Here is an 18,110-nt window from a genome sequence, read left to right as displayed (position 1 = left end):
TGGCGGGACCTCGGAGGAGGAACAGGATGGAGGTGCAAAGGCGCGGCGCTAGGAAGGAAGGAGGCGCTCCGGCACGAGTCGCTGTGCGGCCTCTGCCGCGGAGACGACGATGACCTCCGGTGGAAGCGCGGCGCGCGTGCTCGACGTCGGGCGCGGCGCGCGGCGTGCGCTGTGGGCACACGGTGTTTCATTTACCGTCCGGCCTCTAGGAAATCTGGACCGTAGGATCCTATTCTCGCGGCCAGGATCGCAATACGCAGCCAAAGCAAAGCGGGTCGCTCCCGCCTCTGCTCCCGTGACCCCACCTGTCAGATCCGCCGCCCACACAGACTACCTGGGGAGTATATATTTTCAAATGGGCCGCCCGGCCCTAGCCCGATTTGGCCCGGCACTATCAGGCCCGATAAATTCTTCGTGCCGGGCCGTGTCGGGCGTCGTGCCTCACTGACGGTCCAAACCCGGCACTAAGGCCCCTTTTTCGTGCCGGGCCGGCCCGATGGCACGACCGGCCCATCATGTTGTGGCCGGCCCGGCGTGGGGGTGCGGCGGCGGAATAGGCAGGTTGGCGCGGTGGAGCCGTGGAGGCGGCCGTGCACCCCCCCCACCCCCCCCCCCCCCCCGCTTGAAGGAGGGAGGGAGGGAGGAGCGGCGGCCGGCGTAGGAGGTGTCGAGGGGGCGGGACGGCCGCGGCGTCCGGCTCTCGGCGAGAAGGCGGCGGTGGCGGCCGGCACGGCTCCGCCTCACCGCGCGCGTCCAGGGAGGGGGGCGTCCCGGCGAGAAGGCGGCGGCGGCCGGCACGGGCGCGTTCATGGAGGGGCGGCGGCCGGTGCAGGCGCGTGGGCCAAGGGTGGGCGCGGGGCGACCTGCGCCGCTGAGGAGAAGGGGCGGGTGTCGGGTGGGCGGGCGGCTGGAGAGAGCGAGGGAGTGGAGGAGAATGAGAGAGGATAAGACTAGAGTTTCTCTTTTAATGGGAAATGAGTTGGTAGATGATGGTAGTAGATGTTTTTTACCAGGCCGCCATCGGGCCGGCCCAAAATCGTGCCATGCTTCGGGCCGGCACTATGGGTCGGGGTGGCGGCCCAAGCACTAACGACCCATCGGGCCGGGCCAGCTTGTGGCCCGATCAGTCATGCCTAGGGCCGGGCTAGGGCCGTGCTTTACAGGGCCATGCCTCGGGCCGCCCATTGGGCCCGGGCCATTTGGAAATCTATGCTGGCGAGCAGAGCAGAGGCCACAGCAAATCCCCACCCCGTCCATTGACTCCTGACCGGCGCCGCGCCGCCTGCCCGCCATGGCAGCAGATCCGCCGGCGAGCGCGCTGATGGAGGAGGTCCTCCTGTGGTTCCCGCCCGCGGACCATCAGAGGCATCACCAATGTTCAGTTTCAGTTTCAGTCCCAGCGATGTTCAGAATTCAGAGCTTGTGTATGCATGTTCTTATCAGAGATGAACAACGGGAGGTAGAGGTACTCCATGCGGGAGATGAACACCTTTTCTTTCCATGCTCTTGTTATCTTACAGCATATACACACTCGCAGTTGCTACAATGTTCAGTATCGAGCATATTTTGGTGGATTGGAATCAAGTGCAGGTGCTTGGCAATCTCAAGGCGGTTACCAGAGGATTTCGTGGAAACAAGTGCTGGTGCTCCAATGCTGTACCGTAGAGCGGGAGCATCAGTCAAGTAGTTTTTTTTTTCTCTGTTCCTTTCTTTTTATAAGTATTAGAAGATGCATGGGAGAAAGGGAAAGAGGAATGGTTATGTTGCTAGTAAATGGTTTTGGTGCATTGTTACCCTGTATACGTACAGTTCCTGAGCATTAGGCTTGAAGAGGAAAAGAAGAACGAGTAGTATGCAGAGACTGATAGAATGTTTGGAAGGACAAGAGTTATCGTAGTTGGGACATGTATTTTGATCCTTGAACTTTGTAATAAAGCTGGTAACCCCAGCAAACAATATTTTGCTTTCAGTAAAACAGGGCAAAAATGCAGTATTTGGTCTAAAAAAACATGCAGAGACTGACCAGGCAGTGCAACTGCAGAGATAAAACTTGAGGCGATGATCTGATGAATTGAATTCAGACGAGACGGACGAGATGTTCCTGAGTTTGAGACGTCCGCTTGCAGGGGTCGTTTGTCTGCGGAAATTACCTCTTGGTTTGGGCGTGCGATCTGCATCAAGTTGCTGATTACACACTGATCGGCCCGATGAGATTCTGAACATTGTGTTCCTGTTGACGCAAGCCGGGGTGGCTGGGGCATTTTCTGCAGAATAGGCGAGCGTACGTTGCCTAGTTCCTCTTCCTCCGGCACGTAGTAAACTGTTAGCTAGCCCCATCCACACGCAGTAAACTCTCATCGATAGCCTGCGCAAATGAACCTTCACTTTGCTGGGGAACGTTGCAGTGGTGTGCAGAGATGCCATTATATTGCAGACAGACACAGGCGCACCGACCATGCCAGGCAAGCTCGAGCAGAACATGGCGGCGCTGGGCAGGGACGTGGCGTAGGCACGCGGCCACCGTTGGCGCGGCGAGGCCGTCGAAGCGGCGGCGGTTAACCCAGAGGGCAACAGGGTGGAGGCCCAAGGCGGCGAGGCGGCGCCGTGGCAGCGCCACGGCCCTGCGCTGCGCTGCGCTGCGCGTGTGCCTGCCATTCCGCGGCGAGTAAGTAGGCGCGCGGCGGCAGCCGAAGGAGACACTCGAGCACACGGCGGCGCCGTCGAGGAAACGTGGAAGACGGCCACCGGCGGGAGCTTGGCGTGTGTACGCGACGCCGGGCGCGGCGGCGACGGAGAGCGGGGCGCGCAGACGGCACCCGGGGTGGACGGTAAATGGAACACCGTCCACCCCGGACGGTATTTGATTTACCGTCCGGGCTCTAGGCCAGCTCGACCGTCGGATCTCATTCCGACGCCCGTTATCCCGCAAGACCAAAGTCAAAGCGAATTGCTCTGTCTCCTTGTGGACCTACCTGTCAGATCCGCCGCCCCCCACAGACCACCGGACGCACGAGATCGCCGTCGCCCCGGGGACATCGTCTTCCTCCGCGTCTCGCCGGAAGGCAACGCGCAGCGTTCGCGTTGGGCGCGCCTCTTCGCCAGCCGCGGCTTCCGGCACCGGCAACATGAGCGCCTGCAGGCGGCCCCCAATGCCGGGGCTCCTCGCCGATCTCATGCGCCCACACCGGCGGCATCGCCCTGTTCATCCCCACGTGCATGTGGCGGCTTCTGCCCAGGCCACTGTATGCGGCGGCGAGTCCACCCGCCGGCGAGAGGAGAGCCGTCAGGCGAGGCCAGGAAGGGGAGAACGGCCTGGAGTAAACGCTAGGAGCACCGTCGGGGCACCTGCCGCCGCCATCTTCAGCACAAATTACCCCTGTATTAATTTCAAACCTTTGACTCATATTTGTTCTCTGATAATACCTACACTATGATGCGTTGGTGGATTGTCCTCAACTATGAATAGCAACTCCAATATTTTCTTCTATCCCATCCCTTTCCCCCTAATTGATCTATGTTACATGATTTAGAATTTCAGGTCCAGCTGCGATGCTATGAACTTTTCTTTCTTCAGCCAGTCCTTGAACGCGCTTCTTAGCTGAACGGGCACATGTGCACGCCATAAATCGAACAAACGAGAGATCATAAATTTTCTGCTTATAAACTCCTTATCATGTCCTTGTAACATCTTTCTTTTCCTAGCCCCCCCAAAACTTTTCTGTGTGCTCATGCTTGCCTTCTCAACCTGAATAAGTGCAGAGCTATGTTTAGACTTCCAAATCATTTTGTAAATTGATGCTTCAGTATTCTGGTAGAAGTAATCTAGCGCCCTTGGCAGTATGATATCTTCCAGTTGTTCCAAGGTAACGTCGACATGCAAGCAATGTTGATCCTCGCCGACTATCGCCACTATCTCAGAGCTTCTATTTGCAGGCAGCGTGTGTTCTAAAGAGAGATGAGGTGCAAAGTAAATTCCAGCTTTCAGATAACTACAATCCTGCAGAGAAAGTATGTCTTCAAATGGCAAGGTCTTCTGTTTGTTGTACGGTGACAAAGAGACCTGACACTGCAAATTCACTTCAGTTACTGGTTCCAAGAAAGTATCTGACAATCCTACCATGTCTGGGTTGCTCATACGTTGAAGCTCATTGAGTATATCCCGGCCGTCGGATGTGGGTTGGACGGCCCTCAAGTGCCTTGGGGTGGACGGTAAATGAAATACCGTCCACCCCCCAGGTCGTCGTGTCCGGCGACAAAGCCAACCGCCGGCGAGCCGAGAGCCCGCTCGCGAGGCCAGGAAGGACACTGCTCTAGGGTGAACGCTAAGAGCGTCGGAGTGCGACCCGCCGCCGCCTACATCGGCAGCAAGCAAGGCAGCCTCCCTCTGCCCCGTTGCGCGCGCGCCGTGCTGCTCCTCGGTGCGCCATGGCGTACTGTCTCGCACGGTGCGTGTGCTCCGAGTATATATCGCACCACATGCCGGAACGCGGCGGCGTCCATGCCAGACGACGTGGCGCGGCGGCCGCGGGAGTAATTGGCGGCGTGGTGACGTTTGACTAGCGCCGGACAGTCGGCGGGCCATGGACGGTGGCGGCAGGCGGCCTGCTGGTGCCAGGTTGGTTGGGAGGAGGGGAGGCGGCGAGCTGGGCCATTGCCGGCCATGTCCGTGATGTGATGAGGTGCGGCGCAATGCAGAGCACGGCGACAGGAGAGCTCGCCGGAGGCCGGCGAGGCAGTGCCACGGGACGACCACTCGAGGAGGGGGCGTCGGGAAGAGCCCTGTCCGCTCCAGTGATGTCTGAATCGGGTGTATCCTGACCATCGGCTCAGGATCGGATGGCCCACGGCTGCCAGGGGTGGACCGTAAATGAAGTACCGTCCACCTCGGACGGTAATTGGGATGCCGTCCGCCCCCTGGCGGCCGTGTCCAGCGGCAATGCCGCCCGCCGACGAGCCGAGAGCCGGGAAGCGAGGGCACGACGAGGCCACCACTCAGGAACAGAAGCGAGAGCGCCGGAGAGGCATCCGCCGCCGCCTGCGTCGGCACCAAGCACCGCGGCCTCTGCCTGCAACGTTGTGCGCGCGCCGTGCCGCTCGCCTGCTCTGCAGTGCGCCTGCAGGTGTACTCTGGCCAGGGGCAATGGCTTGTGCTTGGAGTAAAAGTGCCGCAAGCGGGGTGACGCGGCCGCGCCCACGACGGACGCGACGCCGTGGTGGAGGGAGAAGTCGCCGGCGGTGACATTCGATGGGTGGTCGAACGGAGCGCGGTGGCTGCGTTCTGGTGTCAGGCTGCTTGGAAGGAGGGGTGGCGGCGAGCTGGGCCGTCGCCCGCCGTGTCCGTGCTGTGATGAGGTGCGACGCGATGCAGAGCGCGGCAACGGTGGGGCTGGCGGCATGGTCCTCTGGCTCTCCTCTGCTTCAGGGGTATTAACATCATGCTGCAATAATTTCAGTTGGCTACTCACCTATGAAATGTAGAGGCTCCTCTTCTTCCCCTGTTTTTATCTTGCAGCAAACAAACTTGTCACTCTGCAAATGCAGAAAAAGATCCTATGCGCTAATTGAAGTTGTTAAGCAACACTAGAAGCAGAGCAGTAGTGTATCATCTTCGTCTCACCTTTTGTTTTCGCTTCCAGAAACAAGGTGCTTGATCCATAGAGCCTCATTTGTGTCAATGGATTGCTTTGTTTATTGAATGAAGGGGACAATACAAATCTGCACAATTAATTTGTCATCAAGAAAGAAAGGGACTGAAGTTGTACCGAGTATGTGTTGATCATCAGGACTCGGGAGGTCCACGATCGAGAAGAAAGCAACCGCGTCCAATTTGCCACGTGGAAAGAAGCAAGCAGACGAGACATTACAGGCGGGGGCGCCGGCGCGTGCTCGCCGGAGGGCGGCGGCGTGGCCGGAGAAGCGGCGCCGGCCGCGGCGCTGGAGCGCTGCGCTCGTTTGGCATGATGGCGTCGGGTGCCTCAGTCTCTTGCTAAATCCTGACCGCAGGATCCGGATCCGGTGTCCACGGGGTGGACGGTAAATTAAATACCGTCCCCCCTGGACGTTGTGAATGCCGGCCACCACCGCCCGCTGGCGAGCCGGGAGCGAGCGAGCGAGCCCAGCAAGCACCGTCGACGCTGCCGGTAGTCCTGGCGTGGCACGTCGGCACCGCCGCCGCCGGCGGAGGCGACACCGAGCACCGCAGCCTCTGTCGTAGCCGTTACTCGAGGGAAGTGCTGCTCGGCGGTGTGTCTGGCACTGGTACGCGCGCGCCCTTGGCCTGACCGGCGGTGGTCGGCGACCATGGTGTGTACTCCGAGTAGCGCTGCGGCAGACCGAACTATGGGTGGCCGGCGGCGGCGAGAGGCGACGCCGGCGAAGCAGCGCTGCCTGCGGATGACGAGAGGGCTCCTGCGCAAAGCGTTGGCGTCATTTACCGTCCACCCCCCGTCCCCTGGTGCCTGGTCGTCGGTGAGACGGGAGCCGGTGAGCGAGGCTGGGAAGAGGGCATCGTCGCCTTCAATTCAACGCGCGCTGGTAGCCCTGGCGTGGAACACAGCTGCAGCCGGCAGCTGCACCGAGCACCGGAGCCTCTGTCTGAGAGCCGAGCCGGCGGCGCGCGTCGTGTGGTGAGCGCGGCGGCGTGGAGGATATGTCAAGTCGAAGGCCGGTGGCGGCCTTTCCACAAGCTGTGGCTGCTGATTGAGCGAGGCGGCGAGGCAAGTCATCGCCGGACGCGAAGCAGCAAAGCTCTCCTCTGATCTCTGAATGAAATTTTGCAGCGGGGTCAACATTATCTTTTAGTGTCACTTCTAAATGAACTTCAGATAACTGCTTCGGATCATGGAATGTTAGGATCCTCCAAAATGCTAGAACGGGAAATTCTTTTAAGTTTTAAATCACCATCGACGATGTAATTTTGGGTCAGAGACATGTTCATGATGCAACTGCCATAACATCGACGTTGGAATACGAAATTCTTGCATTCGGCGAAAAGATTTAGCTGGGATCTCGGTAAATGCGAGATCGCAATTTCAGAAATGTTTAGGCCCTTGAAGTCTGCAGCTGCAAGTAGCAACAGTAAATGGAAGCTTTTCTCAATCATCTCGCTGTAACGATCCAAATGAAATTTAACAGGTTAAGCATTGCATTATCCTCATTTGCAATTATAAAATTTTAATTTGAATTGATGAATAAAACGTGAACAAATTCTGTGTTAAGAAATTTTCTTTTTCCTTGCAGAACATCTGTTGAGAATTAAATTTTTAAAATTCTGTGTTAAATTTGCATTATCCTCACTTTTTCCTTTTTGTTTTTAGAATTTGGAATCACTTTTTCCTGCCCATCCAACGCCTGGATATTTGGAGCGCCGCTGCCATCACGCCGGAAGCGAGAGGCACAGGCTTGTACGTGGGCCATTTTCATGATGGGAATTTCCACGTGGGCCGGGCTGCAGTTCCCAGCCCATATAAATGAACCCCTCAAGTAATTCTTTTCTTTTCATTTCAGCAGCCACACCTCAAAAAAAAAAAAAAGCAGCCACACCTGAGCTGGAACCGCTTCCTCAGAATGAGAACGCTGCAACTAAACTTTTTTAAAAAAATATTACAGAAATTATTTGTGCATGCCTATAGTATATAATCAGCGGACGTCATCTGATGAGCGATGACCACCCTAACTAACGAGCTAGTTTAAGCAAATTCAGTGGTATGACTTTTCACCGGTCCTTTCGGAAGATAAACAAAACATAAAGGGATATCCAATGCACAACAACTGGCTGCTATCCGCTATCAAAGTCACTCTTTTTTCCCCCCAAATGGCTCAGTCCCAGTGACCCAGTCCAATATATGTTCATGATATCACCTAGAACAACAATGCCATAAAAATCCATGAAGAAGCTTCATCTTCTGTTTTTTTTTTCAGCTCCGCAAGCTGCTCCAGTAATAAATCTTGACAGATGATGGAAGCACAATAATCGTGAGGAAAGTATATCACAAAACAGATTACACCATTCTTGAAAAAACAAAACAGATTACACCATAAAGAGTTCTTACATGATATGGACAAGTACAAGATGCAATGCACATACACAGGGTCACAGACATTAGACATACACATATGTGGAAATGATCAGCTATATTTTTCACTTGTGCTGACCCATCAAGTTATGCATGGCCGGCGCAGGATCAGATCGAGCCTTCCATCTTGTCAGATGAACGCACAACCCAAAGCTTAAGTAGGTCCTCTTTGGCCACCTCCTTCCATCCTGCTATGCTGTAATTATCTCGCTGTTGGACTACCCTTTTATCCAAAATCCGTGATCTGGAGGCTTTACTTCGCCGCCTTCTTGTCTTCTCCACACAAAGGTTCGCAGTGCCATGTCTAGACTTCAGACACATTTGATACATCCTTGACTCTTTGTTTTGATAGAGGTAATCTATGGCTTTTGGCAGCAACTTCTCATCGATATCTTGTAGGCATGCATTCTTGTGAACCATTTCCTGCACCTCTTCACCAATCACTTCCAAAGCATAGCTCTCGGTTTCAGTCTCTATATCCTCTGGGGAGTCATGTGGTAAGAACAAAACTGCTAGCTTTAAGGGAGGCATATCTGAATTCACAGAACTACTTCCTTTGTGTTCAACACCAGAACTTTGAATGTATTTATGATCATCAGATAGTGAGACATGGCACTGCAAAAACATTGAGATAACCTCCTCTTGAAATATACTTGACAATAGTCTCAACGATGAAGCTGCTGTCTTGTTGGTTCTAGATGAAACGCTCAAATTCTGCTCATGCTGATTGCAGCACAGAGGGTTTGGACGAAACCTTTGAGTCAAAGTGTTGTGGACATTGAACCAGTATGCACTTTCACCATAAGGAGATTGTGTTACCCAAGAAAAATCCTGGGTAGGCAACTGGATGAGCTGTCTCTTGACACCTTCAGCCGCAAACTTGAAGTGAGGTGCGACTGACTGCATGCACTTGATTATAAGACCAAATACATCTGTACTTTCAGAGAAACGTAGCATGAATCCTAGCCTGAAACCCTTTGTAAGTTCCCTGAAGTCATGGCGAACAAAGCCTACCATCACCTCTACACCACGATCCGGAGAGCTCATGGGTCGTATGCCTAAGAAGTGAAATGTGCTTCCTTGGAATGCTTGGTACCTAAGAGACTTCCCTCTAAGAAGTTTGCTGATGAAATGGTTGAAGAACATGTACTGGCGTGGGGTTCCACTGAACTCAACAAACTTAAGGAATTCATTTGCTCCATCTGCAAACCTCTCAAATCTTTGAACAACATAAGTAGAAGTACTTCTTGACTCATCATTACTAGATCGAGTAATAGATGAGATGAATGACTTGGTAGCATAAGCAATCCGCTTGGCATATGATAACTGACTCACCCGCTGCCTGATCTCTTGCTCTTCCATGACACGCTGCTTGCACCTTTGCAACGTATCACCACACTCCTGGGCAGCACGCTTCAGCTTGCTCCGCCACCGTAGAAGTGGCACACCGGTGATTTGCCATTTGTCGGTCACGCCGAGCACAGATTCCATCTTGATGTGTGCCATCTCTAGCCTCTCCAAGTATTTGCTCGAATTTGATTCCTCTTTCACCTCATATTTTTGAACAAGACCAGATAGGATTTGGCTAACTGTCTCATGGACAATTGCAGAACTGACTATCTCTGCCATTAGAGTTCAAGCAGTATTCCTTCCCTGTTCAGAAAATATAACATATAAAAATATATGAGAGATGAGATATATGAACTTAAGACAGCAAGCAAGTTTTAGCTTAGCAGCTGCAGAACCTACCTTCAATTGAATGGCATGGAGGAGGTAGACAGCTATCCAATGTACTCTTGAGAGTAAACCTGCTTACTGCAAGGGAAGATTGAGAACTTAAAGAGCGAGAAGAAAGTGATGGCCACATTAGACGACTTCAATAGTTAGGGGTTTGGCTTTGGTCTCTCCAAGGGATATCAATGATGAGAGTTTCCACTTAATTACAGGTTTGAATATATTTGGTCAACAACGCCATCATGTGGGAAAAAAAAGACGAAGAGGTGTGTCAAGTCATGTGAAAGTGTTAGTGTGGTAACTATCAATGACAGGGAAAGAAAGTGGAGGTGTGAAATACAGTTTGAAAATATTTCATCTACACGGTAGCAGACAAGGAATTTGGAAGAAGTCACCATCAGGTTTGAATATATTTGGTCAACAACGCCATCATGTGGAAAAAAAAGACAAAGAGGTATCTACACGGTAGCAGACAAGGAACTTGGAAGAAGTCACCATCAGGTTTGAATATATTTGGTCAACAACGCCATCATGTGGAAAAAAAAAGACAAAGAGGTGTGTCAAGTCATGTGAAAATGTTAGTGTGGTAACTATCAATGACAGGGAAAGAAAGTGGAGGTGTGAAATACAGTTTAAAGATATTTCATCTACACAGTAGCGGACAAGGAACTTGGAAGAAGTCACCATCTCTGCCATGATGGGCTCAACAATGTATGAAAAATCTGCACTTGGAAGCGAATTAACATTACTCTTAATAAATCAACATACATGAGTGAATCTGGGAGTGCATGTATTGCTAGAAAAGATTAATGAAGTACTGTGGTTGTAGTAGTTGCTGGTAGGGCAGAGGTGAAGATTTAGTTGAGTGCAAGATGATGCTCATTAGCAGGTATCAATGCTTGTTATCTTTATAACCAGATGTAAGCTGATCATGGAAAATTAAATAGGATGTCTAACAATCTAGGAGGAAGATGAAAGTCAAAGGAAAGTGTCACTAATGCAAAAATAATATCAATCATGATGGGCGAGTCTGAGAGGGAGGTACCAGGGGAGGCGCGAGCGGCGCCGCCGTCGCCCTCGCCGGCGACGACGCCGTGGGTCACCACCGACCCTCGCTCCTCTGCTCCTACGCGTTGGCGCAAAGCTGGTTCTTCGAAGCGGTCGCCCCCACCTGTCATCAAGACGAAGCCTCTCCATCCTCCAACCTCTCGGGAGCGGACACATGGCGCTTCCGGATCGATTACGCGAGATGATCCAACGGTACAGGAGAACTGTCTCCTCGAGGGTGAGGAGGTTGAAGAGTTGTTCGGTCAACTATGGGTAATCCCCAAATCTCCCCTCCCTCCTAGGGTTTCGATCCCTTCCACCGCCGCCTCCGATTTCGGGTCCCTCTTCTGGATTCGCGCCGATCTGGTTCGTGAGAGGAGTTTTGGCCCTGAAGACTGCTTCCCTGTCAAGAGATCGGATCGTTTCGAGAAGCCGGCTACCTGTCTCAGCTTTTCTCGAGATCTCTGGGCGGAGTCCAACAAGCGGTGTACCTACGCCGATGTGCTGAAGAGGAAGGCGATGGCAGAGGAGCACGGGAGGTGGGTCTGGCAGCCAGACCCGCGACCTCCTCCCCCGCGGGCGGGGCGCCGCCCTCAAGGTCCGCCTCCGAAGCCACATCAGAACCAACCCCTGCATCAGGACCTGAAGGTGCGCCCCCAAGCAAATCCCCACCCACCACAGCAACACCAACAGCAACAACAACGCCCATTCTATCAGAATCAATGAGGTGTTGGTGTTGGAGGGAAACAACAGCAGCAACATCGTCTTCCACCCAAACAGAATGCCCAGCAGCAGATGCCTCGGGTTCAGACTCAGGTGACAGGACCCGCTTCTGAAATTGCTTTTGTGATTGATGAAAGGTATAGAACTTTGACATGCTATAACTGTGGGGAACCTGGTCATTTTGTGGGCAATTGTAAGAAACCAAAGGGGTGCTTCATCTGTAATATTCCGGGGCATCACATGAGTGCTTGTCCAAAGTGGAACTCTCCTCATCCAATGGCAGCTTATAAGGGAAGTGCGGGCCTTGGTCTTGGTTTTTACCACATCGATACCCCTAAGGTAGAGAACACCCAGTGGCTTAACTTGAAGAATTGTGGTGTGGTGAGAATCCTTGAGGGAGAGGTTACCCTGGCTGAATTGGAAAAGGAGCTCTCTGAAATTTTCTGCAAAGAATGGCCATGGCAAATTAGAGAGCTTGATGTGGGAAGATTTCTGGTCCGATTCCCTCCTCATAAAAGAGTGGATGATATCAAGAATTACCCCTCTTTCAACTTGAGAAATCAAGAATGGGTTGGAAGCTTGGAGCGGGTTGGAAGCTTGGAGCCATACAGTGAACTTAAAGAGGCATGGGTGCAGATTAGAGGTGTGCCTCCTAAGTGGTGTGCCTGGCAAGTTTTTGCACAAATGGTGTCAGGTTTGGGAATGATGCTTGAAATTGATTGGTCTAGTTTGTTTAAATCTTTCTATGAAATGGCTAGGGTAAAAATCGCTTGTAGGAATCCATGCAAAATTCCTAAGGAAAGATTGTATGAGATCAACAAGCAGCTCTTCTTAGTATCCCTCCTTCTGGAGGATGTGGTTCAAGAGGCTCCTCCCTCTGGTCCAGCTAATGATGGCACGGATCCAGATGATGACCTTGATGAGGAGGATGACTTGGAACCAAATGGTGAAGACAACATGGGGTTGGACTTAGACAGGGCTGGGCGTGAGCCTAGCAGATCTGCTCCTACACCTACTGGAAAACACAACAGCAAGTCTCCTATCTAGGGATCCAGGACTGTGCATATGGAGGACTTTCAGATCAATCAGGACAGCCAGCTAAAAGACTTCATGAATTCTGGAAGTGGTCTACAAGGCCTGAAGTTACCTACAGGAGCCAGTCAATCTGACCTTCCTACTTCCTTTGACCAACAATCGAAGTGGATGGACTTCATGAAAATAGCTGAGGGGGAGTTATCAATGGCTGAATGCTCTCAGATTCTGAGGAACATGGAGCTGGAGGACTCTGAAAACGAAGATCTGCTATCAGAGACAGAAATAGAGGAGGAGATGGTCCCTGTTTCAGACCTGAAGTTGAAGATGGAGGGCAGAAACCTCTTGAATGACTTTGATGATTGCAAAGTTAACGTAGAGACAACAGACCTGCCAATGAGCGCGGTACGAGATGGGGTTCTAGCTGCGGAGGAATTTGGCAAGCCAAAAAGAAAGAAAGAATGGGGGCCCATCCAAAGGGATGCAAGACCAAGAAGTTTTGTGGATGATGGGAGAACCATGATGCAGAAAGCGGAGGAGCGGATCAGTATTAAAAATCTGGAAGTGGATGGCAAGTACAAGCCAGGTATTTCCTTTCCTGTCCTTGAGGACAATGTTTTGAATGATATTGCCCAAAAAATAGATATATCTTTAGGTAAATCTGTTAAACATGTGCAAGATAATATTTGCCTTATGAAAGGTGCTGAACTCAATAGTTCTGCCATTTTTGAAGAGAATAATCCTGAGGTTAATTTGCCTAAAAACCTGGACATAGATATTTCTATTTCAGATTTCCCTCCTTTAAATGGAGCTACTCACTTGGCCAAAACCCATCTGTTAACAGAAGGTTGCCAAAAAAGTGGTGGTTTATCTTGGGCCCAAATAGTGGACAGGAAAACTGATAAAATTATTAACCAGTTTTCTAATGATATGGGCTGTTTGGAACACTAGGGGCCTCAATAAGGCTGGCAGGCTTAAATGCATTTCAGATTTGTGTTGGAGAATAAATTAGACTTTGTAGGCTTCCAAGAAACTAAAAAAGAAAATTTCAGTTAGGCCTTTCTAAAAGCGGTTAACCCTCATTTTACTTGGAATTGGCTCCCAGCCACTAGTACTGCTGGTGGGATCCTTGTAGGTTTCAGAGAGGATAAGGTGGAGATCATTGGGTGGCAGAACTATAAATTCTGTTCCACTGCTGTTGTTAGGAACATTAATGATAAGTTTGTTTGGAAGCTATGTGTGGTGTATAGTTCCCCTTATGAGGATGGCAAGCAGGAGTTTATTGATGAACTTCATCTCTTGTCTGAGAATTGGTCAGGACCTCTATTGATAGGGGGGACTTCAATTTAGTTAGAACTAGTGAGGAAAAAAAATAATGGTATTATTGACCACCACTGGGCAGACAAATTCAATGATTGGATTAATTGTTGGGCCCTAGTGGAGCTAAAAAATCCCTCTAGATCTTTTACATGGGTTAACAATCAGGATCAGCCAATTATGGCTAAGTTAGATAGAATTCTTATCAATACTGCTTTTGAGCAACAGTACCCACTGGCCAGTGTGAGATCAGCTCCTAGAGCTTCTAGTGATCACACCCCTCTAATTATAGATTTTGGTCTCAATGTTACACAAAAACCTATGCCTTTCAGGTTCGAAAAATGGTGGTTAGAAAGAGAGGACTTCCATGAATTGATCTCTAAAATTTGGAATACTCCATGCCATTATGCTGATCCTTTAGATACCTGGCAATTCAAAGTCAGGCTCCTTAGGAAGAAAGTGAAAGGCTGGGCTATAAATGTTAATGCTGAAATAAGGAAGAAGAAGAATAATCTTCTAAGTAAGTTGGATCTCCTTGACATCAAGTATGAGGCTGGCTCCCTAGAGGAGGGAGAGTTGGATGTGCTGCGATCCACCCTTGAGGAGTTGGAGAGCATTTGGAGGCTAGAAGAAATAAAAGCAAGACAACGATCTCGTGAGAGATATCAAGGAGGGGGATAAACACGACTTATTTTCAAGCTGGGCTAATCAGAGGAGAAGGAAAAAGACGATTTTGGGCCTAGAAGGACCTGATGGGCCGGTTGAAGAAACTAGACCCATGCTTCAGATGGCTGTAAACTTCTACAAAAATCTATTCGGGTTTGAGCCTAGATCTGGGGTAGGGTTAGAGAATAGCTTCTGGAATGAAGAGGATAAAATTACCAGTGAAGAGAACTCATGGCTGGAATCAGATTTCACAGAAGAGGAGATCAAAACTGCTGTCTTTGACTCTTATGCAGATGGTGCTCCAAGCCCGGATGGCCTCCCTTTTCTTTTCTACCAAACCTTCTGGGAAGTGGTTAAAGGTGACCTTTTAGCCCTTTTTAAAAAGCTGGAATCAGAGGATTTAAATCTGGCTAGACTCAACTACGGCACTGTTATCCTAATCCCTAAGGAGCCTGACGCTAAAAACCTCAAGAAGTTTAGACCTATTAGTCTCCTTAACTGTAGCTTCAAGATTTTCTCGAAAGTCTTGAACAACAGATTAACTAAAATATGTGATAAGCTTATTGATCCTAACCAATCTGCCTTTATTAAGGGCAAATTTATCCTTGAGAGCGTGGTGGCTGCTCATGAAATTATTCATGAAATAGCTAGAAAAAAAGATTCTGGGGTTATCCGCAAGTTGGATTACGAGAAAGCGTACGATAGAGTCAGCTGGGACTTTTTAGAAGAGATGTTGACATCTCGAGGTTTTGGTCCAAAATGGATTAGCTGGATTAGGAAAGTGGTGAGAGATGGCTCTCTTTGTATTAGGATTAATGATGAGGATAGCCATTTTTTTAAACCTGGTAAGGGGCTGAGGCAAGGAGACCCTTTATCTCCTCTTTTATTCAACCTGGTAGTGGATGTCTTTACTAGAATGCTTATGAAAGCTGCTGACCACAACCTGATCTCTGGTCTTTTACAAGATGTGAGTCCTGGTGGGGTTATCAGCTTGCAATATGCAGATGATACCCTCCTTTTCCTAGAAAATAATTTGACCAAAGCCAGACATTTCAAATGGATCCTGGCTTGTTTTGAACAACTATCTGGGATGAAAATCAATTTCGACAAAAGTGATATGATAGGCCTGGGGCTTGAGGAAGAGGAAACAATGCTGTTTGCTAGACTCTTCTGCTGTAAGGTGGGTTCTTTCCCGTTCAATTATCTAGGGATTCCCCTCCATTTCCAAAAATTGAGAAGAAGAGATATACAGCCTGTGGTGGATAAAATTGTCAAAAGAATTGCGGGTTGGAAAGGAAGACTGCTCTCCTATGGGGGTAGGCTCACCCTCCTCAAATCTTGCTTAGCAAGTATCCCTATTTATTTAATGTCTGTTATCAAATTCCCTAAATGGGCTATCGAGGCTATTAATTCTCAAATGGCCCATTTCTTTTGGAATAACCAAGAGGGGGGAAGAAGTTCCATCTAGCCAACTGGCCCATGGTTTCCCAGAAAAAGGAGTATGGAGGCTTGGGAGTTCCTGACCTCCAACAACTGAACATGTGCCTTCTGGCTTCTTGGATCTCTAGATATCACCTGAATAAGGAGTCTCTCTGGAGGAAAATTGTTGATTTCAAATATAAAACCTGTGAGCCGAATATTTTCTGTTGTCCTGAACTTGAGGCCTCACCTTTCTGGAGAGGTGTTCTCTGGGCCTGTAAGGCAGAGAAAATGGGGTACTCTTGGAAGATAGGTGATGGTAGAACTGTAAGGTTTTGGGAGGACCAATGGTTTGGTAACTCTAGCCTAGCGATTCAATTCTGGCCTTTATACAGTATTGTGAACGAAAAGGGCACCACAGTTGTGGAAGCTTGGGATGGAACAAATTTAAAATTTACCTTTAGAAGAACAGTGTCGAGTCATGACATGTCTCTCTGGTATGAAATTTGTAATATTGCTGCTTCTATCTGTTTCTCGAATGAGCAAGATGAGATCATCTGGAGTCTGAACTCCTCTGGAGTGTACTCTGTACAATCTCTCTATGCTGTAATTAATTTTAATGGCATCAAACCAGTGCATTCACCTGCGGTGTGGGGGCTTAAGATCCCTCCCTGTGTGCAAGTCTTTCTGTGGCTGCTCAGCAATAATAAGCTGCTGACTAGAGATAACCTGTCTAAAACAAAAAATATTGCAGACAAAACTTGCTTGTTCTGTGGGGAGAATGAAACTATTCATCACCTTTTCTTCGATTGTTGTGTTGCTGTGGAAACGTGGAATTCTTGTGCTGATATTCTGAACATCCAAGGAGCTCATAGCTTTGAAGCTGTGGCCCGCTGGTGGATCAGCAATAAAAAGCACTCTGTTCTTAACATGTGTACCTCTGCGTTTTTATGGAGTCTTTGGAAACTAAGGAACAATATTTGTTTTCAGGGCGTGATATGGTCGGACGTGCGGACAGTGGTGAGGAAGGCAAGCAGGATGCTGAGGAGATGGAAAAGCTTATGCAGGGAGGCCGAGGAACTTCGCTTGGGGGAAATAGTGGAAGAACTGGACAGAAGGGCAGCGCAACCGCTACGCATAGGTTGGGATTCGCAGGCTGTTCCAGAAGCTCAGACCTTGGCAGAGTTGGGAGCGGGCGTTTCGTCAGGTTTTGGCATGAGCATGGGGACTGAAGCTGCCGCTCAGGATATGTCTTTCTCTTTTGTCTTAGATGACACTCATAGCGAGCGCGCTTAGAATACGTACATTGCTTATTATGCTGTAAAAGACTGGAGATGTTTTCTTTCCTGGAAATGAAAACAGGGGACCCCCCTTTCCTCTAAAAAAAAGGAAAGTGTCACCAGCAAGAATGTTAGACTTCATCAGTAAAGGAAGGGGATTTAGTTAAAAGGAAGGTCTTGAATTATTAGGCTCAACCAGTTCCATTTGAATATTTCGTAGGCCGCTGGCTTTTAATTGAGACTTGAGATGCAGTAACATAGAACTTTTTTTTTCTTCAAACCCACAGGAGGGCTGCCCATCACCGTATTGAGAAGTAATCCCTGTTATGCGTAAATACTGAAAGCAAATATGGTTTGGGAAAATAATAGATTGACTATGGAGAGGCAAAGCTTGTGTACATATACAGGCAATGATGGCCTAGGGTTTATGAAACAATACCTAGATCCATATTCATCTATTCATCCCCTGAAGGGGGAGGCTGGAGGCGCACGGCCAAAGGGCGCGTGCTGCCTGCTACCAACGGCCTATAGGGCCAGCCTAAAGTACTAACAAATACAATGGATGCAATGTGCATAAACATGCACACAGACATTGGACAACACATGTGGAAACTGGTCAGCCAAGTTTTTCATTCTTTCAGACAATGAAGAAGCATACATATTGTTCATGCATATATGGTATGTGTGACCTAAGATTGACAATTTCTAGACGGTTGCAATTGGAAAACACAAGGTAGCTCTTTAGTTCGTTTTGAGAAGGTACATGGGGACAAGGTGAACTTCATGCTCTTAAATACCTATCAAGTTGCAATGACTA

At 49.7% G+C, this 18,110-nt stretch overlaps 2 protein-coding genes across 7 annotated transcripts in view; one reads left to right on the top strand and one right to left on the bottom strand.

Annotated features, from left to right (window-relative positions):
* LOC120660520 overlaps positions 1-18,110 on the bottom strand; it is a 42,751-nt gene that overhangs the window by 23,560 nt on the left and 1,081 nt on the right. For 3 of the 6 annotated variants that reach the window (XM_039939074.1, XM_039939082.1, XM_039939092.1), the window contains 2 exons: positions 9,825-9,890; positions 7,959-9,728 (listed from right to left, as the gene is read on the bottom strand). In XM_039939074.1, the coding sequence (XP_039795008.1) occupies positions 8,184-9,704 (1,521 nt within the window). In that variant the 5' untranslated portion in view covers positions 9,705-9,728; positions 9,825-9,890 and the 3' untranslated portion in view covers positions 7,959-8,183. Of the gene's footprint in view, positions 1-7,958; positions 9,729-9,824; positions 10,260-18,110 lie in introns of those variants that run through there. The other 3 variants (XM_039939112.1, XM_039939106.1, XM_039939121.1) reach the window with 3 other exon arrangements.
* LOC120660556 lies at positions 12,172-17,404 on the top strand. Its single transcript, XM_039939131.1, has 2 exons — positions 12,172-13,197; positions 17,004-17,404. Exons 1-2 carry the CDS (start codon positions 12,645-12,647, stop codon positions 17,243-17,245), a joined length of 795 nt encoding a protein of 264 aa, XP_039795065.1. The 5' UTR covers positions 12,172-12,644; the 3' UTR covers positions 17,246-17,404.

The sequence above is a fragment of the Panicum virgatum genome, chromosome 2K, assembly GCF_016808335.1.
Source record: "Panicum virgatum strain AP13 chromosome 2K, P.virgatum_v5, whole genome shotgun sequence".
Classification (NCBI taxonomy): domain Eukaryota; kingdom Viridiplantae; phylum Streptophyta; class Magnoliopsida; order Poales; family Poaceae; genus Panicum; species Panicum virgatum.
Note: the sequence above shows the minus strand (reverse complement) of the source record. Positions and strands in the feature narration are given on the sequence as shown.

What these genes read in the sequence shown, in the direction of transcription:
- LOC120660556 (XM_039939131.1), top strand. Translation starts at nt 12,645, where the DNA reads ATGGAGGACTTTCAGATCAATCAGGACAGCCAGCTAAAAGACTTCATG. An exon ending in GGATGGCAAGTACAAGCCAG is followed by an intron (nt 13,198 to 17,003) that starts GTATTTCCTTTC and finishes ATTTGTTTTCAG; the next exon opens with GGCGTGATATGGTCGGACGT.